The sequence below is a fragment of the Mastigoproctus giganteus genome, chromosome 5 (genome assembly GCF_048544385.1).
Source record: "Mastigoproctus giganteus isolate SK-2022 chromosome 5, ASM4854438v1, whole genome shotgun sequence".
Classification (NCBI taxonomy): domain Eukaryota; kingdom Metazoa; phylum Arthropoda; class Arachnida; order Uropygi; family Thelyphonidae; genus Mastigoproctus; species Mastigoproctus giganteus.
The window spans coordinates 43206392-43226704 of NC_143579.1; the positions used below are offsets into that span (position 1 = coordinate 43206392).

Consider the following 20313-nt stretch of genomic DNA (forward strand, 5'->3'; position numbering starts at 1 on the left):
CTTTGGGGGATGTTTTCATGGCATCACTGAGTCCCCCTTCATCCCCATTGAATACACTTTCACGATCAGATCTTACTTAGACATTGTCTTAAACCAAGTTTTGCCCTACATGGTAGCAGTATCCAGATAACACTGGACTCTTTCAACGAATCAAGTTCCCCATATCACAAGGCCCTCATTATACAAGAATAGTTTGAGGATCATGTACAAGCATTTTGTGTGCTTCCCTGACATCAATCCCATTGAACATTTGTGGATGCAGTGAAGCACAGCACTCTCCAGTCAATGCTGGTATCTTTCTGTTGCTGAACTTTGAGATGTCCTTCTGCCCAGCTGATCCCGGATACCTGAGAACACCTGCAGTCATGTGGAGTTGATGCCACACCAGATGCAAGCAGTTATCAGAGTGAAATGGTCTGACATGCTGTTATATAGGTGGTCATACTATTTTGGCTCATGAGTGTATATCCTGACTTTTACCTTACCATATATATAAAAAGGTGGGTTTTTTTTTTTTTTTTTGCATTACATGAGAAGGAAAAGTTGGATCAATACCATATTTTTGGTGTATGTTCTTATGTCCATAGGAAGGTTTTGTGCCCAAATGAATTCGGAATGGCTCTTCCGATCCATTTTTAATTTCTGGATTTATTATATACAGGGTGTTTCAAAAGTGATGGTCAATAATTTAAAGGTGAACTGTGCAGACTACAATATGCAAAAAAAGCCTAGTAAACATGAGTCCTTAAGTGAATCATTTTTGAGATATTGCACATTTATAGTTGGGATCCACCACTGACTTGTTTGCTTAGGTTAGATTATGCTCATTCTCTCCCTTTCCACTTTCTCAATGCTCTGAGACGTAGCAGGCATACCAGTACTTGCCAAAGGATAGTCAACATGGAAAGAGATTACAGCAACGAAGAATATGCGGACGTGAACTTCACGTATGGTAAAGCTAGTGGCAGTGCACTCTAGGGTGCATGTTTGTACCAAGAAGCATTTCCCTGCCGAAGGCAGCCCAACAGGCACACATTCATCAGGGTTCATCAATGCCTTAGAGAACATGGGTGCTTTGCACATGGTGGATGAACAGGTAGGCCCAGAAGCATAACACCTGATGTTGAGGAAAGGGTGTTAGAAAGAATAGAACAAAATCCAGGAATCCGACAAGGAGGATTGCTCTGCAAGAGCATGTACTGAGTCATAGCAGTGCGTGGCAAATTTACATAGCCAATTACTGTACCCCTACCATATCCAGCATGTACAAGGTCTCAGCAATACAGACTACCCTCCCAGAGTGCTCCCATAGTCAGTGACAGATCTTAACAGAAAATGTGCATTATCTTGAAAATGGTTGGCTGCATATACACTTGGATATAGCTTGTAGAAACTTGCAATCTGAAATAAAACCACGGATTTTGACCAAATAATTCCCAACATATTCATTTTTATGTCTAGAATTTTATACATATCTTGATCGTGTAATATCACTGGTGAGCATTATCCCTATGTGATGATAATAAAAACATCGAAATCTTAAAATTAATATAACATGAAATGCAAAAAATGTTTGGTGATTTTTTCAGATTAAGTTTGATATATAAAATTTTATAATGGAAAGGTGAACAACCTGGCAGTATTCACTTATTGTGGAACTGTTTTTGAGGTACAGTTGATTGATTACTGCTGCCTAATGAGTATACTATAAGAAATTGGTGTTAAAATTTTAATGTTTTCTGCTCCCTACTTATTTGAGACTGAGCAAGGCAAAACTTCTTTTACCTTTAATGCAGAACAGTGAATAGGGAAAGGTAAAGGTAACCAGTACATAATTCAAAATTTCTTTATACCACAATTGCAGGAAGTAATTTACCGAAGTTGTGGTTTAAACGTGATGGGGCCACAATGGACTTATTGCACAAATTGTTACCAGCAGATTAATTTCACATAACTGAGACCTAAATTGGCTGCCACAATTTCCAGATTTACATTAATGAAAGTTTATCTTGCTTTGTGGTGAACTCAAGAACCAGCTTTGGTGCTGCAGGTAGGGAATTCATCATGCTGCATTTTCAAATTTATACTGCAATATTTATACTTCAAATATTTAGAATATCCATAAATTAGTAACCACTTAAACTTTCTTGGTACTGATAATTGAATTGATGCATACTTGCAAATAAATATTATTTATCATTGATACCTAAAGGAACATTTTTGCTGATTTCTATATGCAAATATATATTTGGCTATATTTCTGTGTTCTCTTTCTAGGAATTACATGAATGATAGCCTGCGATCTGATGTGTTTGTGCGATACCATCCTGAAACAATAGCATGTGGATGTATTTACTTGAGTGCAAGGTTGTTAAAGGTAAATATAATTTGAGTTGGATAAATATTGTGTGTTTTACCAGTATTTTTACATTTGCTTAAACCTAGAGCAAGCAGACAGACCGTTATAAGTCATTTCAAAGAGATTAGTTTGTGGGAATGCACAGTATCAGCTGTTTGCACAAGTTTTATTCAGAAAATAGTTGAGTTACAAGAAGACAAATAAAACATTTAATCTATTTGCAAATATGCTTGTATAAGTTTTCTGTAAAAGTTTAAACAAATTCCCACATAAAAGGACAAGAAATTATTTCAAATGTCTTTAATTATTTCATTTAATTATTTTAAATTTAATTTTAATTATTTCAGTGGGCAAAAGAAACAGCCAGAAATATATATATATAGCAAAATTTATATGATCTAGTTATATTATGTATATGTACATGGTGTTTCATTTAAAATGCACTGAAGTTTAATTGCTTATTTTTAAGTTTAGGCTATTTGTCGTTTGAACATTTTTTTTGTCATATTTGGACTAGAAGTTTTGAATTTGTTGTTTAAATTGGACTAAGTACACAAAGAAATTGAAATACCTTATATTTAAATTTTGCCTAATCAACTGCTTTTTTTTTTCTCACTGGAAAAGTTGTTCCATGGTTTAGTCTAAAAACATTGTTGGGTTTTTTTGTTTTTTTTTTCTCAAACAAATGTAAATGTTGGGTTTTTTTGTTTTTTTTTTCTCAAACAAATGTAAACTTCAAATGTTATTTGAAGTAAAAAAAACAAACAAGGTATACCCCCAGGGGCTCACATCTGGTGAGTATGGCACACCCAGGGTCTTGAGCTGGATATCATCATTCTTCTCTTTCTTGGTGATTCCCTTCCCTTCTCTCTCTCTCTCTCTCTCTCTCTCTCTCTCTCTCTCTCAGGGATAACTCAGAATTTTTTTGGCTGGTGCAGCAAAAGTCTCAGGCATCCTTGCACCATATGGCTAATAATAATAATAATATGATGTTTGCTGTGTCGAACAGCTAGCTGTACAAGCAAGGGCAATTATGTGTTGCATCTTCTCTTGCATATACTGACAAAAGAAAATAGCATTCAAAAGAATTATTTTTAAAAAATTCTGTGGTGGAAAGCAGCAGTTTCACAAACTAGAAGTTTAAGAGGGGAAAATGTACAATAACAGATTCATTATCAGGGAATTGGGGGGGATAAATGAAACTGGAATGGATATTTCAGTGCTTAACTTTGTGATTTTGGCTTATTGTTATCAAAGATCAGTTATTGTATGGCTGCTGCTGTTATTTCCATAAATTAAAGGTAACAGTGTAACTAATAACAATACTGGCAGATTCAAATAATTTTAAACTTAAAAAACAAAACAGCAGATAAACACCACACATATAATTTACATTCTGTGTTGTTTATAGGAAAGAGTGGAATATCAAGTAATAATTTTAATGATACAGGCAGTATAGTTTCAGAAACAAAACTATTTTTGGTGCTGTAAAAACAATACAAAATAAAAAGTCAATGTCTTTATTCTCATTTAAATGTGGGAGGTTGTTGGTTTCAACGTCCTGTGAATTGCCACATTCCTGCTGGTACATTGGGAATGACAAATATGTTGCAGTACAGAAGTTTATGCAGATTTGAACAGGAATTGGCTCTTTAATTGGGAACAAAATTCAGGCATGCAATAGAAACATGAAAGTTATATATCACATTGTTAGCAGAGCTACATAAACTTAATGAAGAGCACTGCAAAATTCATTCAAGTACAACTTCTTGGTGTTTGTATGCACATGTGTAAAATCATGCACAAGCATGTCTTCCAAAAACAGTTTATTTGAAATTCTAGACCAACAGCAGGATTATTTTCCAAGAGACATCCTCAGTGGCTGCAAATAGCACAGTGCATATTGTGAATCACTTTATGCTAAATGGAAGCATAATGCATAAATGTATTTGTCTGGTTAAAACATTCCGTAAACATTGAAGCCCAATAACATCTTTGTTTCCAGCATTATCATCCCACTGCACAGAACTATAACAGTACAACAGTGGGTATGATGCATATTTAAAGACCCCTGTATAGGATATGGAGTATTATTTTGCTCATTTTGCTCATTTAGACTTTTTCTTTTGGGGTTTTGTTAAAACTAAAGTGTACAAAAACTATTGATAATTCATATTATCTCAAAAGGAGAATACATAATGCATGCACTAAAATTAACAACATTATTCCAAAACCCTTGCCCCAATACAACCTATGTATTGTGGTGGGGAGGGCACATTGAGAAATATTTAAAGCACATGTTGGCTCACTTTTGAAACTGCACTGCCTACAGTCTCTTATAAGTAGTGTAAAATGTTTTAAATTATTTGTGTGCTGTTTATCTGCTGTTTTTGTTATAAGATTAAAATTATTTGAATTTGCCATTGTTGTTGTTAGTTACATTGTTATTTTTTAATTTGTGGATATAATAGCAGCAGCCATACAGTTTTGTTGAACATTGTATGGCTGCTGTCTCTCAAAAAGTGACAATCACATACAATCGTTTTTTGTTTTTTTTATCAGTTTATGTTCATTTCAGAAGTATATCGATGATGTTTTTAGACCAAACCAAGGATGGGGAACAACTTTTCCATTAAGAAAAAACGGCAGTTGATTAGGCCCATTTTAAATTTAGTAATTTTAACATCAAATTAAAAAATTTCAGCCCAACCATGACAAGAAAAGGTCCAGCAACAAATAATCTAAACCTAAAAGTTAATGAGATAGACCCTGATGCATTTAATTGAAATATATTTATATAACTGATATTAAATATTAAATCAAAATTAATGCCAGTAGCATGGCAAAACTGTTGAGCGAAAAATAATAAATTATACATAATAAATCAACAGGGAGGGAAAAGAAAGGGTAAGGCCAAAAAATTGTAGCAGAAAATCTCCAAATCAATTTTAAAATTTTAGAGCCAATTACATAGGAATTTAGCGCCCCCCCCCCCTCGCAAGGTGCCAGTTCCGAATTATGTGAAATATCACTAATAGAGACTAAACCAACTACAATAAAATAAAATAAAACCAAAATAACAAAAATAGACTGACCATTATGCCCCATATCAACAGAGGACCACAAGGCCAATAATGGTGCCACTAAATTCTTATGTAATTGGTGCTAAAATTTTAAAATTGATTTATTATTTTGAATTGGATTTTCTGCTACAATTTTTTGGTCTTACCCTTTCTTTTCCCTCCCTGTTGATTTATTATGTTTAATTTATTATTTTTTGCTGAACAGTTTTGCCATGCTACTGGCATTAATTTTGATATTAATATTTAATATCAGTTATACATTGGACATCATGTGGAGGAATGTGCATTTTGCTGCCCCTAATGATAGCTTTATATTTATTTTCTTAATTTTCCATTTTCTTAATTTGTGTATTATAATTTTTACCAATTTTTTTTCCCCTCTTCTCCACCATTACAGATTCCTCTACCTAGTAAACCACGCTGGTATTTTATATTTGGTGTGACAGAAAGTGATATGAAAGATGTTTGCCAAACTATCCTTCAGCTGTATGTAAGAAAAAAGGTAAGTCTTAAAAAATGTTTGTGGTATTTCTCATGTCTCAGTTTGGACAGAAATGGTAATTTCTGCCTAAAAAGTTTTGTATATGTATTACTGTTTTATGAAAGTTAAATTATTTAAAAGTTCACCCATGGACATTACATAATTATAATATGAACTACTGATGTTATTAGTGAGCAAGTTTTATAATTATTTAAGAAACCACTAATATAACCATAGGCTGCTTCCTCCCATAATAATTGAAGAAGTTGAGAAATGAGGAGAAACTTGTTCTTGATATCAGACTTGAATTTCTGTTTGCTGTAATTTTTAAGAGATACATAAGGGAAAAGGATTTCTTAAAAAAATATAAATAGAAGAAATAAATGAAAAAAAGTTAGCTTCAGAAAAAGTCCTAAAGTAACTGGTGTGTGTGCGTGTGCAAAGCATTTTTGGTTCAAGTTCTTGGTGCTGTCCTCTGTTGTTTTCTTAATTATATGTAGGGATATCCATTTCTAAGGGCTAGTCTGGTTAACTTCTAGTTCCTGTTGGAGGTTTCCTTTATTGCAGATTCAGTAAGCTCTTAAAATAGAAGATTTCAATACTCCAATTTTAGTTGAGTGAGAGTTGCACAATTTATAATTCTGTATGGGCCCTGTATCTGTTGGTTTCTTGTAACCTTTCCAGATGTAACTCTGTGGGTTCTCTTATGATTAGGATATCTAGGAAAGTTGGCTGCTGTTGTTGAGTGCATCAACAACAGCAGCCAACTTTTTTCAGCTCTTCAGATCCGTGACTACAGATTGCAGTTATGTCATCTGCAAGTCAGGGACTACTTTATATATCATCTGCCCCAGTTCAAATCCTCCCTATCCATTTCACAATATGATCATTCATAATTTTCACATACGTAAACGTTAATTTTGGGATTGGGTGGAATTTAAAAATAATTCGTAGTATTGAATTTTTTATCAGAACTCTTTTGCTCTAGTGAGATTTACAAATCAGTGTTAATATAAGAAGTCAGCCAGGACCTGAAAATTTTTGCTGACCTATAATTCATTGTAATGAAATTTTAATGAATGTGTGTATATGTTGTATTGATTTAATATTTACTTCTGTACATTAGAATAGTGCAGCAGATTGTCTGTTTCTTCTGGTGTGTGTGTGTGTGGCAAATTAGCATATATGCCTCCGTAGCCAGGTGGGCAGGAGCAGCAGTGAGTAGCACACGCTTCTTGATTAGACCAGGGTCGAGCCCGTCACCACCAGATACGGAGGATGTGGAAAGGTCAGGGAATGACCACCGCATATCCCCGGAGCAATATGGCCTTAGTTGCTAATGCTCCTAAAAAAGAAAAACAAATCTTTGCATGTAATTGAGGGTTCCCCCGTGGCATGTATGCAATGGAAAACATTGCTTTATGTACCAGTTAAAGGTATGCTCATGGGAAATCCTGTATCGTGTATAATAGCTAACTTATACCTGTATTCACAAAAAACATTTCCAGATGATCCTCTGCTCTTTAGATCTGTGAACGATTTATGTCCTTAACTTGCCACGCTTCATTCAAAATTTCAGCAACCTGTATCCAAAAGAATTTATTCTTGAAAAAACTAACACATCCGATAACATTTCTGATTACCTGGATTTAAAATTTGAAATCTCCGCCAACATATAAGTTATAAATGTGCATAATAAAAGAGATGCATTCAGTTTCAATGTGGTCAGCCTCACTCACTGGTCGTCCCCAACTCTGTACATGCTAATATTCTGTCTCAGTATCGTTTCCATTTGCATGAAAAAATTCTACATGTATATCTAATATCAAGGGTCTGTTATACAGAGTACAAGAAGACTGTTAGACTGGTATGTAATAATTTTCCAATTCCATATCTAAATTATCACTCTAAAAGATCCATCAATATTATAAATTTTAAAAAACTTCTGCTTAAACCTATAGGTCTAATTTAGTGGTTGATTAAATTCAGATCAGATCCTTGAACTATGTATATGGTATACACTATGCTATCTTGGTATATTACCATCTGAAAATTTCTGGTTGGCACCCTACAGTGTATGTATTTCAATTAACCTCACTGTTTTGTTCGTTTTTTCATATAGAGTTTCGTTCATTATTTACTATCCCACATATTTTCCATGTATCAGCATTGCCTCATTTATTTGCGTATTTCTTTGTAATAGCCAAACTTTTGATGTGTACGACTTATCTGATTAAGTTTCATTAACTTTTGTTTTGTAAATGTTTGGTTTATGTTTTATTTCCTTTTATATTGTATATTTACTTTTTTTTTTTTATATTATCTGATTATACATCACTTCACTTTAAGTTCACACATAATAACATGCAACTTCAGCTCAGGGTCCTTCTGTAGGAATGGGCAGGTGAAACAAGGCTTTCCTGAGCATTATCTTATATCTTAGGTCCTGCTTTTTACTGTGCTAAACTCATTTTTATTTCTCTGAATTTATTAGCTTTATCGAGGATGGCGGAGAAACTATTTTCTAAACATATCACCTTTATGGGGTTCAGGTTCTTTCTTTCCTACTCCATTAACCATTACACTACTTTGCTATTGCTAAGTTTCATTATTATGCCTGAACTTAATATTTTGCATATTGAGCTTACATTCATGCACAATAATACACATTTTACCATGGCCAATACAGGGGTCACCACTTTCCAAGCTTTCAAACTTCTCTAGAGGTTGCTCACACTAGATATATTCTTCCATTTCTTCATCTATGGTGAGGTCCAGACTTGGCTATTTGGCTTGTATGTAGTAAGTCAACTTATAGCTTTTGATTTTTAACTTTAGATTTTGTAATTCATTCTCTGTTGGATCAATGTGCGCTATGCATACGTTTTATAATGTATAATGCCAGACAAATTAATAGCAACTTCTACGTTTTTAAGTATTTTTAGCATTTATTGGTAAAAATACATATATAAAATTTTTTTTTTTGCCAAACATTTATCTTCACAAAAGTGATCATATTATTGGGATGATACTGATTGAAAATAGTATTGATATTCATGGACAAAACTATTTTTAGCACTAGTAAGTACTGGACAATATAATAGCAACTACCGATATTTAGTTGGATATTATTGAGATTGTATTACAACATCTAGGCATGGAATACACAAGATTTCGTAATATTTTTCATGATGCCATACCCTAATTACTGCCTCCATTAACTCAGCCTTTGAGCAAGGATTTTTCCCATAAACTTTCTTCTTTAATAGCATCCATAGATTTCCTATGGGATTGAAATCAAGTGAATTACTGGGCCAGGATGTGAAGGTTTAACATTTGTTAAGCACAAAACGTCTTTAATATTCTTTGCTCTGTGACATGGAACCGAGTCATCCTGAAAATAGAATTCTCTGTTGTCAAACAGTTCTCTTGCTGGTTCACAATGCTGTCAAAAAATATGCAATCTTCCAACACAATTTTCTGCACAACATCCCCAGACCATTACACTAGTCAGTAACTTGATGGATTTGGTTGTACAGGAAGCATGCAGAAGTTTGGCAGTTTTGTGAAAAACTACTGTAATTGCTGTCACTCAAATTAATATTTATTTTATTGCTGAACAAACCGTTCTGCCATTTTTCTCCAGATTAATGTTGGTGCGATTTGGCCCATGCAACACATACTTTCCTTTGCTCTGTTGTTAGCATTGGTTTTTTTACAGGGTGATAGGATTTTATAACCATTTCAAACAGCTTCCTTCTCAAAGTTTTACCTGTAATTTTTATGCTAGTTGCCTCCTATTGTTTGGCAAGACTTTCAGAGGAAGCAAATTTGTCATTTAATACATAAATGATATAGGCGATTATCGGCTCTTGCTGTTGATTATACATTTTCTTACACATTTTCCAACTCTGCCACTGCAAACTTCTCCAAGGTCATCCATTTTCATTAACTGTCACCCAACTGGTGAGTTATGTATACCCAAGAATTTGGGTGATTTAAGTAGCCTTTCTAGGTGTAATATCAATCATTTTCCCAATTTTTCTAACTTTACCAATGCCAAAGTGCAAATTTCACAAACTTGCAGGAACACTGTGGAAAATACAGCTTCTCTCCAAACCTTTTGTGTGCGCGCACACACACACACACACACACACACACACACACACACACACACATATTCATAACACAAATAAGCCTAGGCTGCTGCAGGTGGTTAAGTCTTCTAATACTGAGGAATGTGTTTAGAAAAACATGGTGCTATTATTTTGACCAATAGTAAGACATGACTAAAAAATTTTTTTCTTGTCAGTAACAATATATTCTTTGAAGAATATTATCCTAAGAGCATACGTTTCTTTTCAAACATAGCACACGCTTAAGAAAAGATAAAGTACATATTTTTGAGCTAAAAGTGTGAAAAATCAGGTGAGTTGCTCCTAATTTGTCCAGGTAGGTGTGTGTGTGTGTGTGTGTGTGTGTGTGTGTGTGTGTGTGTGTGTGTGTGTGTGTGTGTGTGTGTGTGTGTGTGTGTGTGTGTGTACACATACACACACAAATAAAATTTTTATATAATTAAAAAACCTTATATTATTACTTAACCTTTAAGCCCCATTAATGTATTGGTAATGCTATACTGAATATTGATTATCAAAAAACAAAAAAAAACGCTTATAATTGTTTTTCCTTTCAACCTGGATGGTTGACCCTTGAAAAAGTCACGGTCATCCAGGTTGTAGGTATGTAACGATATATATTTTGTATATTATCTTGTGTATATAAATTTAAATGAATGTGTCTGTAAGTTGAATAATTTACAGACACATTCTTGAGACACATTAGTGAGTTGAATAACTCACTAATCTTCACCAGTAATCTAATAGAAGATATTATACATATAATATATTATAGTACATAAGCAGAAAAATATGTGCATGTGCAATTTTGAAATTTTGTGCACACTTGCAGTTTTACAAACTTAAAACGGAAGTGACTATTATATTTGTGTTTATATTTTGTCTGCAATATTCTACCCCACCTCTCCTTAAGCAGAAAAGTTTTGTTTCAGTGAAAATGTGTCTAAGTGGACTTTTTTAAATATTCGTTTCAGTTTGGGGGGGGGGGAGTATTCCAATCCATTAGTAAATGGTCATACATTGGTATACTCCCAATAGCATTCTAAAGTATCCAAAACTTTTTCCAGAAATAAAAAACGGGGAAGTTGAACACTTCTTGGATGTAGTGCAAGCATTTTTGTTACAATCAGGGGATGAACAGGTCCTGATTAACGAAAGTGGCAATATTGCACTAGGCAACGAGAGCTGTCTACCACCTAGATGAAATTAATAAATAAAATGCATTGCCTGTGCATTTTTAAGTTGTCCATCAGTCTTATAAGGTTGAACACGCTTGCTCTGTGTATTCATTGATGGAAAATGTTTTTTGCAAATTATTACTATCATTCCACATGTGAGGCATATATTTAATTTTGCAATACTATGACATACTCTTTGTTGCTGAATTGGACTATTTTGGCTAGTTCAGCATTACTGGTTTCTGAATGTCACAGACTAGCACTGGATTGTAATCTTCTCTGTCAGCCATTCATAATGAAACAATGTAAGTTTCCTTAGAGAAGCCAGTTTTCCTTAGAGATCTCTATTACACACACTTCAAGAAATCAGTGAAACTTTTTCCTCATTTGCAAGTTCCTGAACATTTATGATTGTGCTTCTCTTAGTTCAGCCTTTTTTGAGTCAAATCAGTATTTGCATTACAGTTCATTTTATCACTCAGGAAGTTAGTATCTTTAATTGTTAATTGTTTATTGAAATTATGTATTTAAATTATAATTTTTTTATAATACTTCTACATTCAGACAGATCCAGAGAAACTAGAAAAAGTTGTAGAAGAATTAAGAAAAGCCCATCAAGATGCTAAGATGAAAGCAAAAGGAATATCTGGAAATACTACTCCTATAGTCAGCATACATACAGATTTTTCCCCAGGTTCTAGACCAAGTAAGTAACAGATTAATTTTGTTAAAACATTTCATACCTCTACAATATTGGGTGAGTGAAAGTGTAGTATCCCAATTACATAGCTGCTAACTCACCTGATATACAACAAAGAATGTGTCATTAAACGGCAACAAAAAGTTTGTCCTTTTTGAAAAGGCCTTTTTTATTATTATTATTATTCTGTGAATTTCTGCTTGTTTCAATGATTTGGCTATCAGGTATGCTCTCATAGTCTACATTGTGAAACAGAAACCTGTGTTAATAGCATTCTCTGTGATGTGCAGTCATTTCATACTACGTGTATAGTGCGAAGCTAACTAATAATGTCTTTCAGTAAGATGCCAAAGAAATATGAAGTAAAATTTCAGAAGATTTCAGATTTTACATGTAAAATCTGAAAAGGGTAACATGTCTACCTTCTTTAATGTATGTAAATGTGATTTTTCAATTTCAAGATGCAGGAACTGTGATGTAATAAGACATTTATAAACAAAAGAACACATGCAGTGCATAGAAAGAAATGCAAAAGTAGATGTAGCATTTCATAGTAATGATGATGTCATATATGCCAAATGTGTATTTGCATTGATAATGTGCCTGTTGTGGTAGACCTAAAAAACTGAAGTAGCAAGGCTATTTGGGGGAGGGGGAAATAGGCTGTCTTGTCTTCTTGTTAATTTGAGTGCTGTAAAGGAAGATTAATGCCTTCCTCTGTAATTGAGTGAACAAATACTTGGTAGACATCTAGAAGTGCTACTATCTAGAAGTGCTAAAAGGAAAGATAAATTTAAACATCAACTGATGTCTGCCACTAAAGTCAAAAAGATTTTGAGGCATATCTGTACATGTTGGTTGCATTTGGTTAAATGTGCAACTATACTTGTAGAACAGTGGCAACCTTTGACACATTTATTTAAAGAAGTTGGAAATGATCAGAAAAGTTACCATATGAGCACTTTTCAGAGTTACCAAAATAAAACGTACAAGCGATCACTAGTGAGTGTCACTAACTCATATCCATTTCATGATCCAAAGAAGCTTTGAAAGAAGACAAAGTGAACTCCCCAAAAAAAAAAAAAGAAGAACTTCTGAATCTCAGACTTCTGTGAAAGCAATCTTAAACAGTGCAAGCAAGCTGAGAATTCTAGGAAAAGCAATTTGATTATTTCTTTTAAATGTTATGTGCAAAAATATTTTATCCACAGTTTTGAAATCTTCCACTCCTATTTTGGAAGTTGTTTACCATAGAAGGCAAAACCAGAAAGATGATTCTGATTTAATCATAGGCATTTCTATTGCCAAGGTCATGGAAAGGCTAAAACGAGAGGCAGTTATATTCTTTTGTTCAGTGAGAAAGTACTTTATTGCTGCATGTAACTGCATGGGCATAAGTACCCATTGGAAAATAATGTTCTTATAAAGTAGCACAAATTTCATCAGTTGTTTCAAATTTGAAATTTTTTATGAACACGGTTCTTGTGCTTCTTGGTTTTGTTAAAGAAATAGACATAGCAATAGCGGCATCTGTTTTTGCAGTATCTATCCATGCTTTCAGAGTGTGTGAGGCCCTACCAGATGCTATTATGAAAAGAAAAAATTGAAATACCTTGTCCTTGGAAATGACAAGTTCATAAGGAGGCTTGAAATGTAACAAATTATCTTTTTTTGCAGCAAACTCCTACATTATTCCCAATTTGCAAAAACCACTTGTTTTATTATGTTTTGGCCCCAAAAGCTCCTGGTTTTTTTCTGTTTACAAATGCCTATTCTCCAGCTTTTTGAAAGTAAAAAGTTGGCAGCTATGTAATTATAAAGTGAATTATATTCAAAATTTGTAAATATTTTAATATTGGTGACATCCTGCCAAATTTAAATTATGGAGGAAACTTATTTTTCATAAAAGACAGTCATTTGGCATCTTTACACGCCATTTGGATGGATGTATAACATTATTAAAAGGTATTGTTAATCTATACTCGGGAAAAACTTAAATCCAAGTGTAAAGAATATGGCAAACATATATCTACACAAATGATAGTAGTTCTTATATAATTTAGCTTCACACTGATTTCAAATAGTTTTGCACATTTTTATCAAAAATTTGGTTATTCATATGTTGCAGTAGAGTTTTTGGATTCATGCTATTTAGACCAACCAGTTAGATAACGGCATCATTTATTCGCTGTATGATTCCTTTTGCCTCAAAGGTGGTACTTGTGCATGTGTCCGTTCCGATATTCCCTGTCAAAGACTTGGTAATTTGTAATCCCCTCTTTTTGATCTTCTCTGGCTTAAAATCTCTACCTTGTGTCAAATTCATCTGTTGTCTTTAGCATTCTCCCAACACCACTAATCAATTAGAGCTCTTTGACTTCCTTTCTTTGCAACTTGACTTTCTCCAGTCCACTTTCCTAACAGTGAGGTAATTTGCATTGGTGATTTTAATGTTCACAACTCCAGCTGGCTTCCATTTTCTAGTCACACCGATCCAGCTGGTCGAGATGCTGAAGCTTTTTCAATTACTAATGACCATGCACAGATTGTTCATTTACCTACAAGAATAACGGACAATCCGGACCATACAGCCAACACACTTGATCTTTTTCTCACAAACAACCTTCTAAGTATATGGTCGAAGTGAGTGGTCCTTTAGGCACCTCAGATCACAACTTGGTGATTTTCTCTTCTCCAATGGAGCCTTTATCTCATGACTATTCCCAACCTCGTATTGTTTGGCATTAGAAGAATGCAAAATGGAATAACCTACGAGATTTCTTTTCCTTGGGTGGATTACTGTTTCAAAACTTTTGATGTCAATGTTTGCTCAGATCGTGTCAATGAAATTATTCTTGTAGGAATGGAATCCTTTATTACACACTCCACTTTAAAATCTCTTCCTTTATCTAAACCTTGGTTTTTCAATAAATGTGCTAAGGCTGTTCAAGAGAAGAACGTTGCATATCATAATTGGCTTGTTTCCAAATCTTCAAATTCATTTTCTGCCTACACCAAAACTTGCAACAATTGTAAAGCGGTTATTAATCAGGCCAAACTAGATTTTAAACAGTCTAAGAGTAGAAAACTTGCTTCTTGCCCTAATGGTAGCCGAGCATTCTGGTCTCTTGCCAAAGCTATTGGCCGCAACTTTTGCCCACCTCTGTCAAAACCAGATGGTTCTGTTGTCAATTCAGCCAAGGATAAAGCTGACCTGCTAGCATCCCATTTTTCTTCCAACTCCTGTATCAGTGATCTTGGTAAAACACCTCCCACCATTCCAGACACGCTCCATTTAATGCCTCCTGTGGTCCTTCCGTCAAAAGGATGTCAGAAGGATTTTGACGAATCTTGATGCTGAGAAAGCCCCAGGTCCTGACGGTATTTCTCCACTTGTTCTCAAAACCTGTGCTCCTGAACTTACCCCTGTTCTTTGCCGCCTTTTTTCACTTTCTTATTCCAAAGGTGTTTTTCCTTCTGCTTGGAAATTTGCTCATATCCACCCAGTTCCTAAAAAAGGGTGACAAATCTCTCCCATCCAATTATCGTCCCATTGCAATTACTTCTACTCTTTCTAAAGTAATGGAGAAATCAATTAACCGCCAACTCTTAAACTACCTAGAAACCTTCTGTCTGATCAATGATTGCCAGTATGGATTCCATCAGTGTCGATCCACTGGTGATATTCTGGCTTTTATGTTACCCATTTATGGACTAATTCAATGGAAAAGTTCGTTGCTCTTGATATCTCAAAGGCTTTCGATCGTATTTGGCATAAAGGTCTTCTAAACAAGCTTCCATCTTAGGGTTTGCCAACTGTTTTTTGTAATTGGTTATACAGTTTTCTCTCTGATCGCTCACTGAGGGTGATGGTAGATGGCTCTCTGTCTTCTAACTTTTCCACTAATGCTAGTGTCCCCCAAGGTTCAGTTTTTTCCCCCACTCTTTTCCTCTTGTATATTAATGACCTTCTTCCATTGACTGGAAATCCTATCCATAGTTTTGCCGATGATAACACATTGCATTCCACTTTCCATTTTGAGAAATCTTTCCCTGCTCGATCAACTTCTTGAATATCTGCTACCAATTCCTTAAATGCCGATCTCCAGGTAATTCTCCAGTGGGGCAAAGACAACTTAGTTGATTTCAATCCTTCTAAAACTGTCTTGTCTTATATCTCGCAAAAAGGATTCTTCTGCTCCTCTGCTTATCTTTGGTGACACTCCAATTTCTAGGCAAAATGATATATCTCTTTTGGGGATTACCCTGACTTCTAATCTCTCTTGGCACAAGGACATTAAAAATATTGCTTCCTCTGCATCTAAAAACCTTGGTTTTCTCTTTCGTTCTTGGCATTACTTTTCTTCCAAACAGCTGTTCACTCTGTACACGTCGCAAATCTGCCCTATCATGGAATATTGTTCCCACGTCTGTGGCGGTGCCCCCAAAACCTCTCTCAGGATTCTAGATTCCATTCAAAAGAGGGCAGTTAGGTTAATTAATGACTCCTCTCTAACAGAGCCTCTCCACTCACTGTCTCATGGACATACTGTTTCTGCTGCATGCCTTTTCTACAGATACTTCCATGGGTATTGTTCTTCTGAATTGGCTTCTATAATTCCTGCTCTCTCTCTTTCAAAACAGTCCGAACAAGTGCCGCCAACATCCATTTACTGTCCAACTTCAAACTCACAGAACCAACTTTTCATCTTCCTCGTTTATTCATTCAACTGCTGTTTTCTTGAACAACCTTCCTTCGTATGTATTTCCTGGAAATCACAATCTACAGAAGTTGAAATCTAATTTCAACAAATATCTTCTTTCATCTTCTCAACCTGCAACCCAAGCACAGTACTAAGTACTATAGGTTCTAATACCTCTCGTGTTTGGGGTTTTCATAAAAAAAAAAAATCTTTCGTATAGCGCAATATTGTTGAAGAACTACAGGATGTGATCAAAATTTTCATGTGACATTGGGATTGGGAGAGTAGTTAGTGACCAACACGAAGCAGTGCTCTTTGGGGATGCCTTGAATAGACTTTGCAGATTGCCAGAAAGTAGGCAGGTAAGTTTTAATGCTTCCAAATGTAAGTTCTTAACACTCAGATGAGTTGAGTTAAAAACTTTACTGTAAGCAAGTGATTTGGGAGTTATATAGATGGGCATGAAGTTCTCCATGCAGTGTAGACAAGCAGCATGGAAGGACCCTATATTGTCCTCTCAGTGATATATCAATTTTTCTTCTTTTAAAGATCATAATTTCACTCTGTAAGGCAATTGCAAGATTGCACCTCAAAAAAAAAAAAACAAGGCAACATGACTCGTGAGATGAGCATATTCAAAATCTCACCTCACAAGATTTCAGATATTGTGGGCTATTGTGGACTTGGCAAGTAGTTACCTTATGATTGAGTCTCTTAGGCACTGGGCAGGGATGTAAATTTATTGTCCTCCTCTTAATGAATGAATGTGATTTCAGTTATAAATAATATTAGAACCAGAGTCCATAAATTCAAATTATAGAGGAAGGGGTACAAACTGGATTGTAGGAAGTTTTCTTTTAACCAGGGTTAGAATAGTTTTCCTGTGGGTGTTTGACACTGACAGATCGGAGAAATTCTGATGTCACCTATGTGAGGAGTGAAAGTGAAATACTGATGCAACAAATGCCAGACTTCTGTTCATCATATGACTAATACTTAAATATAAACTTTGCTTCTCCTCATTTAATAGGTTTTAACCAACCAATCTTGCTAAGGCTACCTGGAGTGTATTCTAAAAAAAATTTAGAAAAATCATCCAGATAAATTGCATAATGAAATTCCTCCACTGGGTACAAATTTAATAGGTGTTTTTAGCTTCCACTATTAAAAGAATGAAAGCTGAAATGCAGGAAAAGGGATTATTCTCAGAATTCAGAAAGAAGCAGCCATCAGATGGGGACATTCACAGTCCATTGTGTATGGGCAGATAGTGGCCTTTGCTGATGAGAATAGATTACTTGTTAAAAGCTTTCTAATGGGCATAATAATACAGGTATGCACAATATAGGAGGGAAAAAGAGAAAAGATTATGAATTGAGTCTGATTTGATAGTTGTTATAAATTGAGGATGTTATGTATGTTATTGGCTAATATTGACTAATTTCCAAAGAAACAGTCAAGGGGGAAATTTTTTTTTTTTACCTTATTTGTTTCATTTTGAAACTTAAGTTATTTAATTTTAATGTAAAGCGTCAAACTCTTACTGTCAAGTATTTATTGGTATTAATATTAAACTTTTTATATTTTACTTTACACAAAATATGCAGCTTACGAAAACAGGAAGGAAACTGATTGCCGTGGGTGAGGGCCTCTGAAATTATAAATCAGGATCTACTTGACAGACCATCTTTCAGAAAGACTGCTAAATGTGGGATGCTGTTTGCACGTGAACAATTATTATTGTCCAACCAGTCTTGAAATAGATGCTGTGGAGAACTGTTGCCTAAAAAAGAAAGAAAATTCCTTTGGGGGGGGGGGGATAAACTGCTAAGAGGGGAGATTCTTTGAGCGTGTTAGCATGTTCAGAAATAAAGTTTGTTTTCAAATGTATAGATGAGAAACCTCTAATGATTTGCTATACACAAGAGGAGTATTATTTCAGTCACAATGAAAGCACAACATACAAAAATATACCAGACATTTGCATATAGTTCAGCAAATAAGCACCATCATGATCACAACATCAGAAATAACAGTGGTCCAAGAACCAATCCTTGAAGATCCCACTTCTGACTTGACACCAATCTGAAAAATATCCATTAATCCACAGCCTTCTGCCCTGCACCTACCCAGCAATCCATCTTGAATTTTTCCAGTAATCTCTACATGTTACAGCTTATACAGTAACCACTCATGAGGAACTGAATCAAATGCCTTGCTAAAATCCAAATAAATTATGTCGAAATTGTTTGCTACATCCAGCTCGTGAGTAACTGTTTTACAGCCTACTAAGTTAGTTAAACATGATTTTCCCTTAATAAACCATCTTGTGTGTTATTTAGACTATCATATCAATCTAAATGACCTTGAATTGCACTCTTAATCATTGCCTCTAAGATTTTCCCTACCACTGAAGTCAGACTAACCAGTCTGTAGTTATCAATGCTCTTAGAACCACCTTTATGTATTGGTGATACGTTGGCACTTCTCCAATCCAAAGGAATCTCTCCCAAGTCCAAAGATGCCCTCTTAATTAACTTCAATGTTTCAATACACTCCCTGTGACGTCCCTCAAAATTACTGGATATATGCCATCAATTTCAGGAGGCTTACTTGCCTTTATGCTTGTAAGTTTTTTTAATAGTCGTCTGTAATTTCAAAATCACTAATCTCATATGACTCAACTTCATTTACACAACCTCTTCTCAGCATGAATGGTCTTTCTTCAGTCAAGACAGTGTTGAGCCGTAGTGGGCTCACGAGAGTCCATTGTTAATTTTTTTTTTTGTTAATTTGCGAGCCCATTGTTGAGATTTATTTTACAAGTGAAATACTGACTACACTTATTGAGTATCCAGAGCCGAAACTACGGTGGGGCGAGCAAGGCCCCATTCCCAGCATTTTAATGGCGCAATTGATCAGTTATGTATTTTAAAATTGCTTCATTTTTGATTTAATTACAGTCGGACCTCTGTTTAACCAACTTTTTTATAACAAATTTTTTTGATTCCCCTTGGTAATTACATTTAAAATAGTTCCGTTGAACGAAAAAAATTTCTATGTAACGAATGGATTAGGAGAGAACTTTGTACGCAATGTTCTCACCTCTGGCCTTTAGGCAATTAGAAAGTGCGAATTAAGGGTGAAAGGTGTTACCATTTCACAATGTTAGTGGTGTCCGTAAAACCTATGCAGTCACATACCAAGAAGTCATGCTAGTCAATATGCTTTCCATAGCCAGTCAGAGGATTAAGAAGATTCTCAGCACAGATTATAGCCTCTGGTCAACCTGTGTTGTGGTTCCCCTTTACTCCGACAAAGGAGCATATGTTTTTCGAAAAAGTGGGTGATCCATGCCTTCCAGTAAATTTCTTCTGTTTATGTTAACTTGATCACAGTAGATGAATATCCATGTGATTTAGACATTTTGCAGAGTATTCAAAGAACTAGTGAGAGTACGGGGGGGGGGGGGATTTGAGGAAACTGAGAAATTATATAAACTTTACGAAGATGAAATGTTGGCAGATTTTGAAACTTTGTCGAGCCTTTCACTGTGTAGGAAATGTTCTAAAATATAATGGCATACAGGTAATAATTTAAAGAACTTGATGTGGAAACTACAAAGATCGGTCGTGTGTTTGGGCCACGATTGGGCAGCTGTTAGCTTGCGGAT

At 35.0% G+C, this 20313-nt stretch overlaps 1 protein-coding gene across 1 annotated transcript in view; it reads left to right on the forward strand.

The window, feature by feature from the left end:
- The window catches only part of LOC150085334 (cyclin-L1-like), a 303690-nt gene that overhangs the window by 273240 nt on the left and 10137 nt on the right, over nucleotides 1–20313 (forward strand). The window contains exons 6-8 of the mRNA XM_090373159.1: nucleotides 2278–2377; nucleotides 5840–5944; nucleotides 11802–11943. Of these exons, the coding sequence (XP_090229285.1) occupies nucleotides 2278–2377; nucleotides 5840–5944; nucleotides 11802–11943 (347 nt within the window). The remainder of the gene's footprint in view (nucleotides 1–2277; nucleotides 2378–5839; nucleotides 5945–11801; nucleotides 11944–20313) is intronic.